We start from the raw sequence: 24,070 nt of genomic DNA on the forward strand, positions 1-24,070 counted from the left end.
AAAAAGAGGATTCTGAATACTTTATGAAATGGGAACTATTTTTATAAATAGATAGTCAATAGATAAGAGATCAGATGGATGGGTTTATATGAAATATGGATTATATAAGAAAGAAAAATTGATTAGTAAACCTTTTGATGCTAATGTTAGAAGACCAGATTGAGGACCCGGATTGTGGGGGCAATGTGCTGGCTCTGTTAAAAAGTGCTATTGCTAACATGTTGTAAGCAGCCCTGAGTCTAAGGAGAAGGGCGGCATAAAAAAATCTAATAAATAAATGAATGAATAAATAATATAATGGCTGTTAATATGGAAGATAGTATATTATATAACAATGATTGATAGTATCTACTATATGTTTGTATATTGATATGATCTTTATGATTATGAAGATGTTTTAAATTTTAATATGTTTGTTACCCAGAAAACACACCGTTGAAATTAGAAATGGAATTCTCCCCCCTCTCTCTGTGTGTGTGTGTAACATATTGTTTGCTGATGATGAAAAGGAAGGGAGACTACTATAGATTTATTTTGAGCTCTTTTGCTTTCTTCAGCCAGCCATACGTTATCAGAATTTGAACCTGTGGGGTCTGCATATATTCTTTTTCACTTATCAGCAAAAATATGTAACCATATATATAATCTGTAACTATTCCATCACAACAATAAATCCAGGAAAGTTGTATCTACTTCTTAAGAAAGACTTTCTCAAACACCTAGGTGAGGAGCAAGCAAGTGGGGGAGGGGTTTGGACAAGATGGCCGGATCCACAGGATGTGCTTGGCACACAATGGATCCTTAAATTATTAAATTTAAAGTCCCTCGTAATTTTCGCTTGTTGGAAGAACTTGAAGAGGGTCAAAAAGGAGTAGGAGATGGTACAGTAAGCTGGGGTCTGGAAGATGATGAAGACATGACACTTACACGGTGGACAGGCATGATTATTGGACCACCAAGGACAAATTATGAAAACAGAATATACAGCTTGAAAGTAGAGTGTGGGCCTAAATATCCTGAAGCACCTCCAACAGTTAGATTTGTAACTAAAATTAATATGAATGGAATAAATAATTCCAATGGAATGGTGGATGCACGGAGCATACCAGTGTTAGCAAAATGGCAAAATTCTTATAGCATTAAAGTTGTACTTCAAGAGTTAAGGCGTCTAATGATGTCCAAAGAAAATATGAAGCTTCCACAACCTCCAGAAGGGCAAACTTACAACAATTAATTTTAGCTGAATCCCAAACTTGTCTTAAACAACTTCTACTTATGTTAATGTCTTGATTCAATTTCACAATGCAAACCACCCACACATTACGAGTTTCTGCTGGTGTATATGATCTGGACATTGAGAAAATATATATGTATATGTATGCCCCATATGTTTTCAGGCACAATCAGAGAAAAAAGGCAGCACAATTTTTTCCTCTTTACCAAGCACTATCATTTTAAGCATAAGCCTGAAGTAGCCTAAATTTGGAACTCCAGTGTTTCAAGATGAGCGCATGATCGGAAGTGTCAGGTTGCTGTGGAATAATGTTTCAGAAACTTTTTGCAAGAAGAAAAAAAAAACCTAATGGCATGCTTTATCCATCTTGCTTTAGTGAAAGAGCTGCAGATTAAAACAATTAAGTGGCAGGTACTGCAAATACCATTGCTCAACTTGTTTAATTTTTGCAATGTGTGGGTGCTGACTGCTAGTAGTGTTTCAGAAAATGGTCAGGATTGTTTTGATACTTGTATTTATAAAATGGGGAAATGATTTTCTTTTAAGCAGCTCCTGTGTGTTTCATGTAATGGACATTGCAAATATTTGTTTACAGTCTTCGTTCTAATAAACCATGCATTTAAGTTTTAGTAAAACCAACAAACAAAAAAAAGGAAATAGGTGTATGGATATGTGATTGAGAATAAAGTTAGTCTTCAAATGTAAATAAAATGTGAAAAATAAAAAAATAAAATAAAAAAAAATAAAAAAAAAATAAAAATAAAAAATGCTAAAGCAATTATTTTAGCAAAAGAAGTGGCAGCAGTTTCTGCTTTAGAGTAGGTCTTTGTGCTGAGAGATACTGTTCGAACCTAAACATTCTGAACATTTGTTCTGAGTTATACATTCAGAACCTAAATACCTGAAAGTGCTGGTAAGATCATCTGAATTAATGATAGATTTTTTTCATGGATGATCTCCAAAAACGTGGATTGGTGAACAGCTTTATCAAATAAGGAATGTGGAAACACTGAATTCAATAGCACAGGCCTTATACCAGATGACGTCTTGGCCCAAATGCACTTATTGGAAACTTACTTTCATTATCAGGTTAATATGTAAAGCTATTTCTCATGTTTAATAACTACTACAGCCACTGTTCGTTCAAAGGAATTCTCTTCAATTAGCATTGGTCCCTCAGTTTTCACCAAAATTGCGGCTATAGTGCTGGGACATTTACCAATGATATATGGACGATATATGTATAAGATTATCTTAACTAGCTGTAAACATCCTGGAAACCAGCTCAAGTGATGATGTGCTAACATGAGCAGGCATCTGAACAAAGTTTACAGTGGGGGGAAAAAGTATTTAGTCAGACACCAATTGTGCAAGTTCTCCCACTTAAAAAGATGAGAGAGGCCTGTAATTGACATAGATAGACCTCAACCATGAGATACAACATGAGAAAACACATCCAGAAAATCACATTGTCTGATTTTTAACAAATTTCTTTTCAAGTTATGGCGGAAAATAAGTATTTGGTCACCTACAAACAAGCAAGATTTCTGGCTCTCACAGACATGTAACTTCTTCTTTAAGAGGTTCTTCTGTCCGCCACCCATTACCTGTAGTAATGGCACTTGTTTGAATTTGTTATCAGTATAAAATACACCTGTCCAGAATCTCAAACCGTCACACTCCAAACTCCACTATGGTGAAGACCAAAGAGCTGTCGAAGGACACCAGAAACAAAATTGTAGCCCTGCGCCAGGCTGGGAAGACTGAATCTGACAGGGTATCTCCTAAAGTCTACCACAATTTCTGCGATTTTCAGTGTGTTCAGTTCTAGATTGTTTCGGTCACACCACGAGGCTAATTGTTCAACCTCCTGTCTGTATGTGGTTTCATCGTTTTCTCGAATGAGACCAATCACTGTTGTATGGTATGCAAACTTAATAGTTTAACAGATGGATCGTTTGAGATGCAGTCATTGGTATAGAGAGAGAAGAGAAGTGGTGAGAGTATACAGTGTTGGGGGGGGGGGCTGTACTAATTGTACAGATATATCTACATACATACAGATGCATCTGATGTGATTTTATCTAGCTTCACCTGCTGCTTCCTATCTGTTAGGACAGTTATATATTTTACACTACTATGATGAAGTGGCTATTTGACATCTTTTCCTCTTTGTTTTTTAAAAAATTCTTGAATAAAACAGTATTTTTCTTTTCCATTGGGCATGATTTTGCATTTATAGCTTCAAGAAATCCCATTATTTCACTATATGATACAACAACATATTGACTTCAAACCTGAAATATTTCTGTTAGGGATCTTACCAGAAACTTTTAGTAAAGAAAATGTATATTTGATTATTCATGTTATAACCGCTGCTAGAATTAATTTTACACAAAACTGGAAAAGTGAAGAGTTTCCTCCCAAGGAGAATATGATAAGGAAAGTATTAGAATGTGCCGAAATTAATAATTAACATTGGCAATTAAAGAGAAAGAGCAAACTGGTTGTTATTATTATGCAACATAGGAAAGATTTTATCAATGATTATAGGATAAATATAAAAATTAGAGATAAAAGTAGATGAGTAAAATATAAAAAATAGTTAATGGAATTAATAAAGTAAACTAAGAAGAGGATGTAAACTATCAGATATTTTATATATTGTATTGCACTAAAATAGATTAAATAATGAATATGATTGTAAATTTTAATTGTTATTGCACAAACATTTGTATCCAGATGACACACTGTTTAATGGAACATGGGTTATTTGTACAAAAATAAAATAAAAAATTGGGGGGGAAATATTTTTTTGCATCCAAAATTTCCCCCTTTCTTTCTCCAGTATATCTGCTGTCCTTATTTCTGAACGTTCATGCTTTTTCTGGCAATTTGTACAAGCCCATACATGCTTTTTTGTTATGTTACTTGAGGAGAGAATGGGTTCTTTAGAATTTGTTATAAAGAACCGTCATGATAGCTAAAATGTATATTAAGAGAAGTAAATATTATATTGCATGTCTTAAACTTCAAGAATGTTGTACTTCTCTCTGTAAAGTTTAATGATTTTGCACAGCAGATTTTTCCCAAGAAGTAGCCTTGCAGAATAGCCTTCCCGCTTGTGTGTCAGCATTTCACGATGAGGCACAATGTACAATATTTTTATTTATTCAAAGCAGTAATCCGTTGTTTCTCATTAATTCATTATTTATCTTATAACACATTTCTTATCAGCTCATATTCAGCAGTCAGAAAATGACTATCCTTACATGTGACAAATTCCAGCATTACTTGAAGTTCAAAAGAAAATCAATTGAGCATTAATGATCTATATGTATTAATCCAGTGCAGAAATATATTGAGGCTTTGAGCAATGTGAAATGTTTGAGTGCAAGCAATTTGTGGAAAATTTGTGTTGTACTTTGTTGAAATACAGTATTTTTCCTCATTTGTGCTCTTTTGTACTATAGTTTGGGGCAGGAGGTTATTTGTCTAAAGTGCCAATTGTCATTCCAAGATTTGATGCTAAGCTGTTTTTCTGTTCCTTCTCTTTTCATCTTTTTAGATTTACATTTTTTATGGCACTCGGTCAAATGCTGAATTTGTGATCCACAGTGGATTTTTCTTTGATAATAATTCACATGACAGAGTGAAAATAAAGCTTGGAGTAAGTAAAAGTGACAGGCTGTATGCTATGAAGGCAGAAGTCTTAGCTCGTGCTGGAATCCCAACGTAAGTAAAATTAAGAGAGACTGCTTTTATCTTAAAGTATTGTAAGCTTGAAAGCCCAGTGGAACATTGATTAATGAACTTTTAGATGATGTTAATAGATGTTAAAATAACCATTATATAATTTATCTTACATTGCATAGTATGCCATGTTTACTCATTATACTGTACATTTTATTTATACATCTATGGCCAAATTGGACATGGCTCAGTTTGCCCATTTTATTCTTTACTTCTCTTCAGTAGAAATATGTGATTGTGGTATTATTTTTAACAGTAATGCTGCCAATATTCTTCATGTTTGAGCAGATTATTGCGTCTATGTAAATATTGTTTTTTAGGGGGCATTAGATCCCAAAATAAATTGAATAGGGTTTATTTTATATATTTAGTGGTTAGTGATTGTATGTTATAGCTCATAGTGTAGATTGGAAATTTGCCTTAAAACAACTTGAGGCATGTATAAATGTTAATAATGAAGTTACATAAAATAACTAACTTATTCTGAAAGAGAAATTGTAACTTTTATGTGGAGGAGTTTGCACTAGTTTGTTTAATGATCTGAAATTCAGTTGATCTGTTGTAATCCTCATTATTGGTTGGTTATGACCTATACCAGAATACCTCCGGGGCCACCTTCTGCTGCATGAATCCCAGCAACCGATTAGGTCCCACAGAATTGGCCTTCTCCGTGTCCCGTCGACCAAACAATGCCGTCTGGCGGAACCCAGGGGAAGAGCCTTCTCTGTGGTGGCCCTGGCCCTCTGGAATCAACTCTCCCCAGAGATTAGGACTGCCCTCACTCTCCTTGCCTTTCGTAAACTTGAAAACCCACCTGTGTCACCAGGCATGGGGGAATTAATATATCCTTAGCTATTATGATTTATGTATGGTTTGTTTGTGCTGTATGATTATTTTTTATAAGGGTTTTAAACTGTTTTTTAATCATTGGATTTGTATACTATGTATTGTTTTGTTGTGAGCCGCTCCGAGTCCTTGGAGAGGGGCGGCATACAAATCTAATATATTATTGTTGTTGTTAGAGTAATACTATGTCATAAATTAAAGCTTTTTATATTAAATAATCATCATAGACTGACTCATTCTTTATTTTATTAGTTCCAGTGTTTTTGCTTTGCATTCAACGGAACCTCCAATCTCTGCTCAACTACTGGCTTTCCTTAGAGTATTTTGTATGACTGAAGGTAAAAAAAAGAACTTTATAAGCAATGGCATCTGATTTGTTTTATTAAATGATAATAAAAATAGGATTAAGAGAGGCTTACCCTTCAAGCATCTATTTTAAAACAAATATTATTAGGCCACTGTAAGTTAATAGTCTATTAAAACAAAATAAAATAATTGTCTGCTTACAAAAGCTCCTATACGCATACATAGGCTTCCTAGTTGTTTGATATTAAGCGTTATTTAATAATTGGTTGGATTATAATTAACATCTTTAAAATCTAGAAGACAGTTGAATAGCTTTTAGCCCTATTTTTCAGCTATTGAGACTTGAATATGGAGGTGGCTGCTGGATTGACAGCAAACCATATCTTTCCCTCTTGTTCTCTGCTTTCCACTCATCCATCTTTCCGTTATTATAATGGTGAATTCTTTGTTGTTTTGTTTTTTATTGCTTATTTTATTCTTCCATCTCATTGTTTGTTTCTGAATTATTGTGGGTTAGCATCTTATTTTTTTGACCATGTCAGGGTTTAAGAGGGCCATCCTAGTTATTAAACTATTTTTTGCCCAGATATGTAAAGGGTCAGAAGCAAAATCCCTTATTTACTACTGCAATGGCAGCTTCTTTGATATATATATATATATTTATTTACTTAATTGCATCTATTATATATCTATATTTATATCTATATATCTATCTATATAAATATCTATCTATATCTATCTATCTATATCTACATCTATATCTAATCTATATATCTATATCTATACATACACACACACACACACACATTCCATTTTGTCATTAATGGTCTTGGGGGGGAAAGTCCACTGTATATTGCACTCTGTGCTGTTGTCTCAATGGGACATTTAAATTAATCTTACACTTTTTTGTTCTTATCTGCTTTCTATCCCTTTTATCAAATATAGTGCTCTGAATTAGTAACTTCTTATCTGGGATGTTTTGATGAGGCAAATATTCTAAATTTGTTAACAGACAGTGCTACAGAAATATCTAGAGCAATCACTTAATTTTGTTTGAGAAGATTTTTCTCTTCTAGGATGGTTTACAATTCTGTTAATTTAATCTTTTGTCCTTTTCTTTGGTTTGATTTTATCTGACTGATTTGTTTAACATTTTGGTCTTTGGTTGTAAATAAATTAAACAGCCCCCCACCCCCCACACACAATTTTTCCACTAAATTGTGACATTGTGACTTTAGGATTTTAGGATGCAGGGGAGGCAGGTAAGAAAAGAATAAATAATTCACATCTCTTTCAATAACGTTGATGTGGTGGTGCATCTTGGCACAAATGATTTGTCCCAGAGAAATGTTAATGTAGTAAAAAGAGATTTTCAATGTCTAAGTGTGGAGCTGGGTAAAATAACTAATTCAGTGACTTTCTCAGAGGTGTTACCGGTTTGTGGCCAAGAGGATAAAACAATGTGTATCAGAGAGTTTAATGTGTGGTTAAGGCAGTGGTGTAAAGCTGAAGGTTTTGGCTATGTAAGTCATGATGTCAGTAGGTGGTCTAATAGGGAGTTGTTTAAGAGGGATGGTTTGCATCCATCATACAGAGGTACCCAGGTGCTCGGTGAGGAATTCAGAACTTTTTTGGACAGGCATTTAAACTAGGTAAAGGGGACAGAGATGTAACTGATGTGGGTGATTTCTGTCCCCGACCAATGAGGATAAATCAGTTTTTGGAAGCTTATGAAAAGGGAGCTGCAAATAAAATAGATGTAGTTGTTGATGATAAAGGGCAAACTAATAATGAAAATAATGTTCTTCGGGTAATGTGCACAAATGCTCGAAGCTTGAGCAACAAGCTCTGTGAGTTAATGGCCATAATATCTAGAGATAATTTGGATCTGGTTGCCATAACTGAGACATGGTTTAAGGATTCTAATGAATGGGAAATATCCATACCAGGATATACACTGTATAGGAAGGATAGAATAGAGAGAAGGGGAGGTGGAGTAGCCATTTATGTTAAAGAAAGTCTAAAAACAACACTAATTCAAAATACATGTCAAGATCTGGAGACTCTCTGGATTTGCATGCAAAATAAAGAAGGTTCTGTCATTAGAATTGGGGTGATCTATAGGCCTCCAGGGCAATCTGAGGAATATGACAACAAGATGGTGGATGAAATTACCCAAATGGCAGTAAAGGGAGATATTGTGGTTATGGGTGATTTCAACATGCCTGATGTTGACTGGAATATCCCCAGTGCCCTTACATGCAAAAGTAAGAATATAGTAGAGGCCTTTACAGGAGCAGCTCTGGCACAGCTGGTTAAGACACCAACTAGAGGGGAGAATATTCTAGATTTAGTTTTTACGAATGGGAATTGGGTTTCAGAGGTCAAGGTGGGAGAAAATTTAGGTTGCAGTGACCATCTATGTTTGTGGTTTGATGTAAAAACTCATTGTGAGCAATCCTATAATGCAACCAAAGTATTGGATTTCAGAAAAACAAATTTTAATGCAATGGGGGAATATTTAGATAATGAATTAAAGGGGAGGGATAAAATGGCAGGAGCGAGAACCCAGTGGACAGTATTAAAAAAGGCCATCTTAAAAGCCACTGGTCTGTATGTAAGACAAATAACTAAAGGTAAAAGGAAGAAGAAACCGCTATGGTTTAGCAATGATGTAAGGGCTATAGTCAATGAAAAAAAGGCTGCCTATAGGAGGTATAAAGAGTCTGGAAGTATAGCTGATAGAGACGTGTATAAAATGAGACAGAAGGAGGCGAAACAGATAATATATGCTGCTAAAGCCTCAAAAGAGGAAGAAATTGCAAAATCTGTAAAGAAGGGGGATAAAACCTTCTTCAGATATATTAGTGATAAGAAGAAGAAAAACTGTGGCATCACGAAGCTTAGTACTGGGAATAATACATGCATTAATGGAAATAAGGAGATCGCTGACCATTTCAATAGCTACTTCTGTTCAGTTTTCTCAAAAGACACCTTACAAAATAATACTATAGAGGGATATAGCATTGCTTCCAGCTGTACGGATTCAGCTCCAGTGATCTTAGAAGCCGATGTCTTAGAAGAACTTGAACGATTAAAGATAAATAAGGCAATGGGTCCAGATGGCATCCACCCCAGAGTTCTTAAAGAACTCAGATCTGTCCTTGCTACCCCCCTGACTGATTTGTTTAACCAATCCCTGTTAACAGGAGAAGTTCCTGAGGATTGGAGAATGGCCAGTGTTGTGCCTATCCACAAGAAGGGCAGTAGAGAAGAAGCTGGTAACTACAGGCCAGTTAGCTTGACATCAGTTGTAGTTAAAATGATGGAGACTCTACTCAAAAAGAGGATAAATCAGCACCTAAAAAACAATAACTTATTGGACCCAAATCAGCATGGCTTTACTGAAGGCAAATCATGTCAGACTAATCTCATTGATTTCTTTGACTATGTCACAAAGGTGTTGGATCAAGGTGGTGCCGTCGATATTGCCTACCTGGACTTCAGCAAAGCCTTTGATACAGTGCCACATAAAGAGCTAATAGATAAATTAGTGAAGATTGGACTTAATCCCTGCATAGTTCAATGGATTTGCAGCTGGCTGAAGCGTAGACATCAGAGAGTTATTGTTAACGGCGAGTATTCTGAGCAGGGTCAGGTTACAAGCGGTGTGCCACAAGGGTCTGTTCTGGGTCCTATTCTTTTTAATATGTTTGTGAGTGACATAGGGGAAGGTTTGGTAGGGAAGGTTTGCCTATTTGCCGATGACTCTAAAGTGTGCAATAGGGTTGATATTCCTGGAGGCGTCTGTAATATGGTAAATGATTTAGCTTTACTAGATAAATGGTCAAAGCAATGGAAACTGCAGTTTAATGTTTCCAAATGTAAAATAATGCACTTGGGGAAAAGGAATCCTCAATCTGAGTATTGTATTGGCAGTTCTGTGTTAGCAAATACTTCAGAAGAAAAGGATTTAGGGGTAGTGATTTCTGACAGTCTCAAAATGGGTGAGCAGTGCAGTCAGGCGGTAGGGAAAGCAAGAAGGATGCTTGGCTGCATAGCTAGAGGTATAACAAGCAGGAAGAGGGAGATTGTGATCCCGCTTTATAGAGCACTGGTGAGACCCCATTTGGAATAATGTGTTCAGTTCTGGAGACCTCACCTACAAAAAGATATTGACAAAATTGAACGGGTCCAAAGACGGGCTACAAGAATGGTGGAAGGTCTTAAGCATAAAACGTATCAGGAAAGACTTAATGAACTCAATCTGTATAGTCTGGAGGACAGAAGGAAAAGGGGGGACATGATCGAAACATTTAAATATATTAAAGGGTTAAATAAGGTTCAGGAGGGAAGTGTTTTTAATAGGAAAGTGAACACAAGAACAAGGGGACACAATCTGAAGTTAGTTGGGGGAAAGATCAAAAGCAACATGAGAAAATATTATTTTACTGAAAGAGTAGTAGATCCTTGGAACAAACTTCCAGCAGACGTGGTAGATAAATCCACAGTAACTGAATTTAAACATGCCTGGGATAAACATATATCCATCCTAAGATAAAATACAGAAAATAGTTAAGGGCAGACTAGATGGACCATGAGGTCTTTTTTTGCCGTCAGACTTCTATGTTTCTATGTTTCTATGTTTCTAAATAGGCTTCACAGACTTAGCTGAGATTTTGCCACATAAACTCAGTGGAACAGATTTTTTTTCTGCAATTTTTTAGACTTGAAGATTGAAATGGCTTAAGACACCTAGAGCAGTGTTTCCCAACCTTTTTTGAGCCGCGGCACATTATTCATATTTTCAAAATCCTGGGGAACATTGAGGGGGGGCGCAAAAAAGTTTGGACAAAAAAAATCTCTCTTTCTCCCTTTCGCTCTGTTTCTCTCTCCCTCCATCTTTCTCTCCCTCCCTCTTTCTCTCTCTCTCCATCCCTTTCTTTCTCCCTTCCTTCCTCTCTCTTTTGCTCTTTCTCTCTCCCTCCTTCCCCCGTCTTGCTGTCTTTCTTTCTTTCTTTCCTTTCTTTCTCTCTCTCATTCTGTCTCTCTTGCTATCTCTTTCTTTCTCTCTTCCTTCCTCTCTCTTTTGCTCTTTCTCTCTCCCTCCTTACCCCCTCTTGCGGTCTCTTTCTTTCTTTCTCTTTCTCTCTCTCTCTCATTCTGTCTCTCTTGCTATCTCTTTCTTTCTCTTTTCCTTCCTTCCTCTCTCTTTGGCTCTCTTTCTCTCTCCCTCCTTCCCCCCTCTTGCTGTCTCTTTCTTTCTTTCTCTTTCTCTCTCTCTCTCATTCTGTCTCTTGCTATCTCTTTCTTTCTCTCTTCCTTCCTTCCTCTCTCTTTGGCTCTCTTTCTCTCTCCCTCCTTCCCCCCTCTTGCTGTCTCTTTCTTTCTTTCTCTCTCTCTCTCATTCTGTCTCTCTTGCTATCTCTTTCTCTCTCTTCCTTTCTTTCTCTCTCTTGTTCTCTCTCTTCCTTCTCTGCGGAGGCTGGCAAAGCTTTTCCGGGTAGGCTGGCTGGGGGATAGGGCGCGCGCGCGCACGCACCCCCAACGTTCCAAAGAACCTTCTCCGACCTCCACTGTGAGAAGGTTTTCTCCGAGCGCTCGCTGGAGGAGCTGGAGAAAGGGGCAGATCGAGCGGGAGGGCGGGCGGGCGTCAGCGGCGAGAAGCCAGGGGCGCGAGGGGAATGGAGGCACTGGGGGGTGGGGGCAGCCGCAGCGCCGGCCTCTGCACTTTCATCGCTCCCCACCCCAAACTCCAACGCCCAGCTCCTTGCGCGGCACTGGAAAAGGGTGCTGCATTGCCGGCTTCTACCTGGTGCTGCCAGGGAATCTCCAGCTGGGCAGGGCTCTCCTTAAGCTCTCCTTTTTCCCTAGGAGCTTGGCGGCACACCGCGGCACACTGGTTGGAAAATGCTGACCTAGAGGCATTGAATCCCTTTTTAAAAAAATCCCCATTCTATTGCAGCATTTTTTCCTCATTCTTCTGAAGGGGAAATTTTAAGGCACAACATGAAATTATTCTTTCATGTTTAAAAAAGAGAAAAATATTTTTCATGTAACCCTGAAAAAAAGAGTCTCAGTATCATTGCTCCCTCTACTGATAAAGGAAAAGCCTGCACTTTACTTGCAAGGAATTCTCTTACCAATCTGCCCCCCATAACTCCAACACTGTATAAATGTTAAAGTAGTAAATTAATAAATAGAATGAAATACAAATTAAAAGAATAATGGATCAAGTCATATTGATAAAGATAATAACTAAACCAGAACTATTCCTTCTGGGCATTTTTAGACAGAAATTAAGTAAAGAAGACAGATACCTTATTATCCAAATACTAACGGCCACCAGATTAACATACGCACAGCATTGGAAAAAAGAAGACACTCTGACAAATTTAACCATCATTAGTAAAATTATGGAATGCGCCGAACTATCAAAAATAACAATGGAAATTCAAAACAAAAATGATTCAGAGTTCTACAAGGCCTGGGAGAAATGGTTCAGATGGCTATCTAACTTTAAAGACAATAAAACAAAAACTAATTAAAATCTCTTAATATAAATCAAAATAAAGATATACACAATAGAACCTCGGACCAAAATCAATACAATCCCTGTCTGAGTTACTTCTCACTAACAAAAATAACAAACATAACCAAACTAAGGCATCACAATCCAAATGCCTGCTAGTTTGCAGGTACCACCACCCCTCTCTTTTTCTCTTTCTTCTCTCTTTCTTCTTCTTTCCTTTCTTCCCTCTTTCCTTTTCTATCCCACCTCCAATCACCTTTTTTCACCCACGTTATTCTTGGACTATTAAATACTACAGCTATAAGACTATCCAAATAAGAATATTGAATACAAAATATTTACATATAGACAAATATTTGGAATGTATATACAATAATATATATAAGCTGCTGTATAAAAATACTGTTTACCCCCTCCCCCTCCCACTTCTCTTTTTTGTATTCCCATCCCCCTTTTCCCTGTTTTCTTTTTCTTTTTTATAACCTAATAAAGTATATTTTAAAAATAAATAAATAAATAGAATGAAAAATGAGGAATGATAACACATAAAATAGTAAAACGAGAGCAAAACAGTTTCATCCACAAAAGCTTGGTGAACCCCTTTATCTGATAGATGTTGTACAGTCTTATAATAAAGGCAGTCTTATAATAAAGGCAAAATGTGAATTGTTTTATTTCAGAGCATCATTCTTGAAAATGGATTCTTTACTAATGGGCAATTATTAAGCTGGTTGATAGCTAGAATAAGTGAAACATTTGCTGACAATCTTTTATCCTTTGTAGATGATCTGAAAGAACACTTGATAGGGGAACATACTATTGACAGAATCTTCACACTTGGTAATTCAGAATTCCCAGTGAGCTGGGACAATGAGGTGAAACTTTGGACTTTCCTGGAAGCCAGGGCATCTCTTCTCTTGAAAACCTACAAGACTACTGTTCAGGTAAGACAAGGGTCCTAAAACATTTTAAACGGGGACAAGTCATGGTCCCACACACTGTTGTGGGGCCGGACCAGCTGCATAGGCATGGCTAGGTGATCATGTGACTGGGTGGGTGTGGTCTATTTATTGATATGGATTTTTATGTTTTGCATCTATAGTTTTTATATAGTTTTATCTCACCGTTGTGTGCCACCCAGAGACACCTTTGATAAACTGTCTTCATCAGGATCTAAGGAAGAAATATTCAGAAGGATCCAAAAGCTAATGCAGCTTCTATAAAAGCATTTGCAGGACTGACCTATTCATATAAAAACCTGGGTGAGATTGCATCATTGCAGATATTCAAATATCTAGGAAGGGAGTTGAGATAAAACATCCCACAGCAAAGCCCATAAAAACTCACTGATTTTGAAACAGGAATTAAATCTATTCATTCTTTAAAGACTTGAAGACAAAGATTCCATTGCTTCTTGTTGTCCCTTCTTCTGGTTCAAGGGTCTGCAACTTTAAACACTCCATCTCATCTCTCTTTCTATCATCTTTTTCCTCCCTCCCTCCCTCCCTCCCTCCATCCCATCTCTTTCTCTCATTTCTCTCTTTCTCTTTTTTCCTCTCCTATCTCCCACTCAGCCCCTCTCATCTTTCTCTCTCTCTCCCTTTCTCTCTCTCTCTTTCTCCCCAACCCCCTTCTCTATGTGTGCGTGTGTCGTTCCTTATCTCTGTGTCCCTTTTCACTCTCTCAGACTTGCCTGCTTTCCTTTTGGATTGCTGAGAAATAAGTGGCAGGGGCTCCATTCCTCCTCTTGTGACCCCTTAGCCTGCTGTGGTAAGGCCAGGAGGGTGCGCACAAGAGGAGGAGAAGGGAAGCCTCTGCCATTCATTTCTCAGCAAGCTCAGATTTCCACAAGGAAGAAAGAAAAATGGGTAGTGAATAGCATACGGGACTTTCCAAGTGAGAAGACAGAGAGCAAGATAGATCCACACATATACACAGAGAAAGACAGAGAGTGACTGGCTGATGGGCGAGCATCTTTGGTGACACCAAGTCGAACTGAATCTGTCTCTTTCTCTCCCCCCCCCCCAACCACACACACACACATACACACACACACACACACACTCTCTGCCTGACTGGTGGGAAATGGTGGGCAGTTATGTCCAGGTTTTTCTTTCAGCCTCAAGAGAGAGAGAGAAAGTTGCCAGGGCTGAGTGGGGCAGGGAATGGGCTCCCAGGGGAGGAGGGGATCCAGTCTCCCCCATTGTAAAGTGCGCTAGCTTTCACTGTGCTGTGCAAGGCGCTGCAAGAGCAGCGGGCAGGCATGGAAAGGGTATAGGGTCTTCCCCTCACCCTATGCCAAAGGAAAGCCAGCCGGGCTTCTCCTCCCTCCTACTCTTCCACCTACTCCCTTCCCATTCCCCACTCAAGCCTACCTTGGGACAGAGGAGCATGTGCTGGAAAAGCGTGTTGGGGCAACCTGGTGCTTGCTTGCAGCTCTTTGTGCTCCTCCAGACCCAGCTTGCTGAATAAGGGAAGCAACCCTGACGCCTCTGCTTCCCCCTCATGGCCCCAGCCGTCGCTGCCCGAGGAAGGCAAGGAAACAAAAGGGATTGTCTCAAAGCTGGCCCCAATTCAACTCGCCAATGGGGATGCTTCTGCTGGACCATTCCCCCCCCCCCCCCCACTGGGTTGTTGTGCTCAGCACCCTGCAGGGGAGGGGAGCACTTCCCCGCTCTTCTTTCGCTTGTCCACACCAACAAGGGAGAAGGAAGGCCAGGCTTGGGGGGTGGCCTCCACCCCACAAGATCTGCCCCCAGACTCTCCACAGCACATCTGCTGGGGAAAACCAGGGACCATATGGCTGCGCTGCTGGCATTGCCCCTATGCCAACCAGTCCTCACCCACCCACCCACTGGCCTGCGCCCTTCAGCTTTACCTTAGCAGTGAGCAGACCCCCGTGGGCTGCAAGATAAGGACTACGGCAAGGTGGGGGTGGGACTTAATTACTACTGCACGCGGGCTGGATAGAATGTGTCAGCAGGCCTTATCTGTCCTGCAGGCCGTAGTTTAAGGATACCTGAAGTAAGACTTTAAAAAGCTTGCAATTTAATATGTTTATAACCTTTACAATTTACTGTATTAGATTTAATTCCAAATATCAGTGATGTGCATTTTAAAATCTTTGCATACTTGTGGTTCTTTACTTTTCCAGTACTGCTTTTATTTTCTTGTACCTAAGTTATTTTTAAATATTTATTTTCATGTAGAGGAGATGCTGCAAAATGCAATGGTTTGTTATATTTTTAATTTTTTAAAATAGATTCTGAGTTGGTTCATAATTAAGATGACAGAAGCTAGCATGTCTCTTCATGACAATATGACCCAGCCCCTTTACAAGCTACATTTGAAATTTGGTGTCTCTTACTGCTTCTTTCACATTGCTGGATGACAAGGACAGGGAAAGTTTAGGTTTATTGGATTTATATGCCGCCCCTCTCCGCAAACTCGGGGCGGCTCACAACAATAATAAAAAAACAGTACAGTACATAATACCAAATCCAATGCCCACCCATCTAGTTGCAATTTAAATTAATAATCTCATAAAAACAGTATATATAAAAAACAGGCACACAGTCAATCAATCAACAAAACAACCTGGGCTAGGGGGAGGTGTTTTAGTTCCCCCATGCCTGACGGCAAAGGTGGGTCTTAAGGAGTTTACGAAAGGCAGGGAGGGTGGGGGCAATCCTAATCTCAGGGGGGAGCTGGTTCCAGAGGGTCGGGGCCCCCACAGAGAAGGCTCTTCCCCTGGGTCCCGCCAGACGACATTGTTTAGTCGACGGGACCCGGAGAAGGCCAACTCTGTGGGACCTAACCGGTCGCTGGGATTCGTGCGGCAGGAGGCGGTCCCGAAGATATTCTGGTCCGGTGCTATGAAGGGCTTTATAGGTCATAACCAACACTTTGAATTGTGACCGGAAACTGATCGGCAGCCAATGCAGACTGCGGAGTGTTGGAGTGATATGGGCATACTTGGAGAAGCCCATAATTGCTCTCGCAGCTGCATTCTGCACGATCTGAAGTTTCCGAACACTTTTCAAAGGTAGCCCCATGTAGAGAGCGTTACAGTAGTCGAGCCTCGAGGTGATGAGGGCATGAGTGACTGTGAGCAATGACTCCCGGTCCAAATAGGGCCGCAACTGGCGCACCAGGCGAACCTGGGCAAACGCCCCCCTCGCCATAGCTGAAAGGTGTTTTTCTAATATGAGCTGTGGATCGAGGAGGACGCCCAAGTTGCGGACCCTCTCTGAGGGGGTCAATAATTCCCCCCCAGGGTAATGGACGGACAGATAGAATTGTCCTTTGGAGGCAAAACCCACAGCCACTCCGTCTTGTCTGGGTTGAGTTTGAGTTTGTTGACACCCATCCAGGCCCCAACAGCCTCCAGGCACCGGCACATCACTTCCACTGCTTCGTTGACTGGACATGGGGTGGAGATGTACAACTGGGTATCATCGGCATATTGATGATACCTCACCCCATGCCCTTGGATGATCTCACCCAGCGGTTTCATGTAGATATTAAATAGCAGGGGGGAGAGGACCGACCCCTGAGGCACCCCACAAGGGAGAAACCTCGGGGTCGACCTCTGACCCCCCACTAACACCGACTGCGACTGACCGGAGAGGTAGGAGGAGAACCACTGAAGAACAGTGCCTCCCACTCCCAACCCCTCCAGCCGGCGCAGAAGGATACCATGGTCGATGGTATCGAAAGCCGCTGAGAGGTCAAGGAGCACCAGGACAGAGGACAAGCCCCTGTCCCGGGCCCGCCAGAGATCATCCATCAATGCGACCAAAGCAGTTTCCGTGCTGTAGCCGGGCCTGAAAGTTCTGAATGCGATAGCCACTTTTCATACCCACTCAGAGCCGTGGTGGTGGTTAGAATACAGTATTGCAGACTAACTCACTGCTCACTCCAGGAGTTCAATTCTGAACATCTCAAGGTTGACTGAGCTTTTCATCTTTCCGAGGTCAGTAAAATAAGGACCCAGATTGTTGGGGGCAATCTGCTGATTCTGTAAACCACTTAGAGAAGGCTGTAAAGCAGTATATACTATAAGTCTAAGCGTTATTGCTATTACCCTGAAGCTTTCCTCTAGGCACATAAAACACATCTTTTGCATTTCAAACATTCATTTTTTTAGATTTCTGCTAACTCTCAAGATTCTGAATATTATCTTCTTTCGTTAAAGATTATACCGATTCTCACTTGTCCAGAACACTTGGAGCAATGTATCTTTATATTGTCTTATTTCATGACTGCCCCTTGTTCATTATAATTGCAATACAGTCTAAATCAGTGGAATCAAACTTGATTTCATTCAGGGCCGCATCAGGGTTATGCTTGATGCGGCCCAATGAATTTGGTGGGGGGTGGGCAGGAGGCATGGCCAGCTCGATATCACTCTTCAAGGCTTTGTTTTCAGCCGCGATGGCTTCCTGCAGCCTTCTGCCACCGAAAACAGAGCACATGGACTCCAAGGGGCTCCATTTTCACTGGCAGAGGGCTGCAGGAGGCCATCACAGCCAAAAATGGAGCCTGGGTGAGCCTTGCACAGCTTCCTTGAGTTCCATTTTGCTGGCAGAGGCACCGTGGGCTGCTCCTTCACTGTTTCCAGAGCGGCCCCATGGGCCAGATCTAAGCATCCTGCCAGCCAGATCTGGCCCCCAAGGCCTTGAGTTTGACACCCCTGGTCTAAACAATCAAGACAACCACCCTATTCAGTTGTGTTTTCCAAAGGTACACTTTTGGAATAGCTAGGTTCTTGAAGCAGTGATCTACTTTTTTCTCTAAGCCATAAAGAAGAACCCTTTCCATTTGATATCATTGCTACGTAAATGGTTTTGATGTCTGGTTTTGTGCTTAAGGTTGAGTTAACAACTTCATGTTTGTTATTCTACCTTAGGATGACAAATTCATTTTGGAAACGCAAGACCTTACCCGTAATGCAACTATGGCTATTAAATTGCGTTTAGGAGAAAAAGAAATTTTGGAGAAAGCAATAAGAAGTGCCATTGCTAATCGAGAGTACTATAGCAAACAAATGGCAGAAGACGCACCCCTCCCCAGATATGAAGAAAGTAATGTTGCCTTGCTGGAGAACAGTGTGGCAGACTCCAGCCTCCCAATTGTCCTGAGAAATTTGGATGAAGAGACAGAGGAGCCACAGGATCTAAAGATTGAGGAAAGCATTGGTGCAGAAGCAAATGGATTTGTGAATGGGGACAGTTCTTTGCTTAATAGGACCAAATTGGAAAATGAAAAGCTAAATCAAGAAGAAAGCAGCAGAGAGACTGAGGATACCAAAGAATCTTCTTCAGACAGTACTGATGAGGTTAAGGAATAGCTCTAAATCATTCTGATTTTATTGTGACATGGAAAACTAGCAGGTGTTCTTATTCTCCTCTTTGAACAGTAATTTACATTGGTGTTTTCTTAACATTTCTTTCTGCAGAGGAATGAGGGGTGCTTTTTAACAAGAAAAAAAAAGTTTTAAGTTATTTAAAAGATTTAGCATCCCTTTTCTATTAAGATTGCCATCTTGCTTTTGGAATCCAGGAATAGGGCAAGAGAAAAATACCATTGGAACATTGGGCAGTCCTTAGTTGAGAAAATCCATATACTTCCTAGGGAAGAGGTCAACCTCATGTGCTGCTTTTCTGTTCTGTTTATTCTGACTTTTAAAATTCAAAGATTGTTGCCGAAGGAAGTGATAGGATTTGCTTTTGCTAAAAACTGAAAGCAGAAGAGAATAGGGAATGGATATCAAGATTGAAAAGCTGGGAAAGAGTCAGATATGCTGCTCCCTAAACAGTAATGTGGCAATCTTATTTTTATTAGGTTTGAAATATCAGTAAGAATAACTATTTTATTCTAATTATAGTGGTTTTTAAGAATGTTGATTTATTTTGTGGTTTGTTTTACTGTATGAGAAGTTTCACTCTCCCTCTTTGCCCCTCCTTTCTCCTCCCCCCCTCTCCCCCCCAAAAAAATCAAAGTTTGCAACTGTGGTACATCCTCCACTTTATTTTTAAGGTGTAACTTTTATTATTTGAAATGGCACTGTTATATTTGGTGAAGAAAAAAGTGAAAGTGGATCATTCAGCCCATGCCTTTAAACTGTGTTGTTCAAAGTGAGATTGCTCCCCAGCTTTTTCAGATAAGTAAGAGATTTTCAGAGCAACACTTTTGACTAAGAAAAATATTAAAAGTGAAACCTTACTAATGTGTCTGCTACTTTTCATTAATGCTGCATGGCTTAACATGCTAAGTTGTACACTTAATTCTAAATTTCTGCTTGCAGTTTTAGGGGAGTTAAAGGAGATTTATTTTCAGAAGACTGCTAGATCACACCCAAAATACACAAATTAGCCTGATCCAGAAGAAAAATGAAAATATTTTATGTATCTTAGAATGTTCCATCCCCCAAAATACATCTTGTGAATTCCTAATATGCAACAATATTTTTGGCTTTGTGGATCTTTAAAGTCTGTTCTTTTAGAGCGTAGTCTTGAGTTTTGACATTCACAAATAATCAGCAGTGTTTAACTGCAGAGATGAGTGAAACAGTTTCTTAATATGTCAAAATTCTTCTAATTTTGGTATATTTTTAAGTGCACCCTTGTCACTTTATCTTTTAAAAATGTAATGTTTAAGGTCCCAGACAGAATAGGCCAAGCTCTGGAACCCCAAAGCAAAGAAACCTGAAATTGAAACATCACAATTTTAATGCATTTTCTTTGAGTTATATTTCTAATCTGTGCAATTTTAAGCAGAACTAATATTTTGTCCTTCACTGCTTTGAAAATGGCCTTCAAAGGATATAGGAGCAGTTTTATCAAGTAAGCTCATAAAATCTTTGCTTAGTCTCTGAAAGAAAAAAAAAGAATTCAACCTTTAGTGTATGAGTTTGGAAATTCAGTTATAATGAATATAACTCCATGTATTTTCCTAAGATTAGCAGAAGCCAAAATAAACAAATATATGCAAATTTTTTACTTTGTATGAATCATCTTATAGAAACGTTTGTGTGAAATTATTACATACTTTATTGCACATTAGCCATAGTTTTATTTCACAGTAGCTGATTTGGTCTTAGGTGGTACACAAATTAAGTGTCAAATGTGAAACTATAAGAATCGAATAATAAAACAAAGATTACAAATTTCTTTTTTTCTATGTAAATTACTCCCATTTCCCAGAGATTTGCTTGTTTCAATACTGAACAAGCTGTTTTTAAATAATATATATTTTATATTTTTCATACTTTTTATTCTTCATATTTCATTCATGCCTACCTCTATCCCACGCCTCTACTTACAAACTTTTCTAGATAAGAACTGGGTGTACAAGATTTTTTTGCCTCTTCTCAAGAACCATTTTCCACTTACAAACCCAAGCCTCCGAAACTGTAACCGGAAAAGGCGGGGAGAAGCCTCTGTGGGGCCTCTCTAGGAATCTCCTGGGAAGAAACAGGGCCTCCCCGTGGTTTCCCCAATAGCACACATTATTTGCTTTTACGTTGATTCCTATGGGAGAAATTGCTTCTTCTTACAAACTTTTCTACTTAAAAACCTGGTCACAGAATGAATTAAGTTCGTAAGTAGAGGTACCACTGTGTGTGTGAGAGAGAGTGTTTCCTTAAGAGATGGTTACATAATAAACAGTTATGAAATAGGTTCCATCATAAACAGCATTCTTTCTGAATTTATAAAGAACATGATACTTACAAGTCAGCTGTTATTACTTGAGACGATTCATACAGGAGACAATATTGCCATAAAATACTCACTTAGCAAATGGGGAGTTTGATTAAATATTGCCTGCCATCTTCAATCAAGTCCAGAAGCCAATGCAGTTGAGTATGTATTTTCATTATTTGTTCATACAGTATTTATCAATGTGGACCAGTGTTCTGGTCCATAATTGTGGGTTTTTGACAGTCTTCAGAGGCAATTCCCAGTTGCTGGGAGTCAAGCATCATATAAATTGAATATTTTATTATTATTATTATTATTATTATTATTATTATTATTATTACTATTATTAATTTCAAATTATGCACTGATCTGTTTCCTGAACTGATAGTATAGGTGATGGAAGCAATACTGTAGTGAAAAAAGTGATGCAGCTGAATCACTTTTTTACTTTTTAAGTAAACAATTCCAATCCGATATAGATGGATTCGTTTACTTAATAATGATCAGCATGCATCATTATTTCTGTCCCATATGGATTTTCAATAGATCTTTTTTAATGGTGCTGGGTTCCAGCCTTTTTTTAAAAAAGGTGAATCTTCTTTCAGCCTACATCATAGCAATTCAAAGAAACCATAATCTGAAACCCAATAAAGCTGGGCTACTCTGGGCTAGTTATAAACTATTTATAAACTATCAATTATCTGTTCCAGAAAATGAAAAGAATTACATGATGATGTCTTTCCTGAACATATGTAAGGTATCTCCCAAGTCATAGCAACAATTATTGTACAATATATTGTCCTTTTTATTTTTCTTTAAAATAAAATCACAAATTCTAATAATTAAATGTGAGGAAAATGCTACAGATTTCCAGAAGAATTAACTTGGTCATGTTCCCTATCCATCTCTACAAGAGAAGTTTTTCTGCCAAATAGAAAACATGTATTCTTCAAATGTCTTCCAAAAAATCTTTAAGGCTGCTTATCACGATTGGATAAATAATACTTTTAATTATGTTGCATGAGGTACACCTTCATTAAGAAACACATATCAAAACTGTTACAATTTCTGTTGACTTTAATTAGCTAAAATAATTAGTAAAAATAAACAGCAGTGCCAAAGGATCTCAGCGGACATTTGAAAACCATCGGAATTGACAAAATCTCCATCTGTCAATTGCAAAAGGCCGCTTTACTGGGATTGGCAAACATAATTCGCCGCTACATCACGCAGCGCCCGACTGGTGATGAAATACGAAATCCAGAATAGTGATCTCGTTTTCTGTGTTGTATTGACATAATAATAATAATAATAATAATAATAATAATAATAATAATAGCAAATCAGTTCTATAATGCTCAAGAAAACTCCATAGGTACAGACACCAGAACTAGCACTCAGCTAAATTGTATATTGTATTTAATTTTCTTGATTTATTATTTAGTACTTAAACCCTACCATTCAAATAAGAAATACAAGTCATTCAGTTCTGGATTCTGCCATGTTAGAAACATAACACAACTTTTCTAGAAGTAAATGTATTTAAAGGCATTTTATTATACATGTGTCATTTATGATAACTTAAATACTGATTTAAAATCTTAGTGGCTGACCTGGTCATCTGCTTATTTTCTGAGTTCCATTTGTAATAAGTTTACCACCAGTATCAACCATTGATTCAATCTTGCCAACTCCTGCAGTTTTGGTCACAGCACTAGAATATTATGAAATTCATGAAAGCATTAGAGAAATATATGTCATAGATAAACATTAAATTTGGCCAAGACTAAACATTGGGCTTTCCCCATATTGATGTTTTTCATATAAGTTGGCATTACAAACCAAGAATTACTAGCCAGAAAGAGAAAAAACACTTTATAGAATAAATCTACACAGGTGTAAAATTTAGAGTTTCAGGTTTATAATGTATTTGGGGGGGGGGGGAGGTCGGCAAAATACAGCAACTGAAAAAGAGAAAAATTACTGTAAATTCAGTAATTCAGCCTATGGGCTATATGAATCACATACAGGCCACACCTACCCAAGCTCTGCAAAGGCAAAAACCATCGCGATACATCACAATATGACGCTATTGAGAGTTTGACACTTGTGTTCTAGACATTTTAAAGATACCTCCCATCTTGATATGCTCCAGATATTTTTGTCTACATCTCCAATCAACGCCAGTCAAGACAACCAATGAAGAAGAAATACAGGAATTATAGCAAAAACATGAAAAAATTATGTTTCTAATTTCAGGTGGGATGCATGTCATAATCAAAATATGATCACAATAATGCATTCATAAAGTATCGTACAAACATGAAACAATTTCAGAAAGGCAGATACTGATATAAAAGTTTCCCTTTGTATGATAGACAAATGTAGAACAATGCCGCTGAGCTAAAAACTATATAAATTAGTAACTGTCTTGGTCCAAAAGCAAAAAAACAATAGAAATGGTGCTCAGGACTGCACTCACTATGCGTAAGATAGTTATTCTTTGGAAATCAAAGGTTAATTTTTCATTCAGGTTGAAATTTTATTTATTTGTGATATGCAGAAAATGGATAATACAATTACAAGTGTAAAAGTTAGGTACCACAGATAAAAATATAAACTGTAAAATATAAGCCTATAGGTACTTAATTTGAGATATAGTAACTACTATATCTTTAAAAACTTATAATATGC

At 38.4% G+C, this 24,070-nt stretch overlaps 1 protein-coding gene and 1 pseudogene across 1 annotated transcript in view; both read left to right on the forward strand.

The window, feature by feature from the left end:
* The window catches only part of SETD3 (SET domain containing 3, actin N3(tau)-histidine methyltransferase), an 87,124-nt gene extending 66,457 nt beyond the window's left edge, over positions 1–20,667 (forward strand). The window contains exons 10-13 of the mRNA XM_070752599.1: positions 4,803–4,969; positions 6,086–6,171; positions 13,455–13,615; positions 18,583–20,667. Of these exons, the coding sequence (XP_070608700.1) occupies positions 4,803–4,969; positions 6,086–6,171; positions 13,455–13,615; positions 18,583–19,023 (855 nt within the window). The 3' untranslated portion in view covers positions 19,024–20,667. The remainder of the gene's footprint in view (positions 1–4,802; positions 4,970–6,085; positions 6,172–13,454; positions 13,616–18,582) is intronic.
* Positions 745–1,886, forward strand: LOC139157115 (ubiquitin-conjugating enzyme E2 variant 2 pseudogene; annotated as a pseudogene).
* Positions 20,668–24,070: the final 3,403 nt, after the last annotated feature.

This window comes from Erythrolamprus reginae, chromosome 1 (assembly GCF_031021105.1).
Source record: "Erythrolamprus reginae isolate rEryReg1 chromosome 1, rEryReg1.hap1, whole genome shotgun sequence".
NCBI lineage: Eukaryota > Metazoa > Chordata > Lepidosauria > Squamata > Dipsadidae > Erythrolamprus > Erythrolamprus reginae.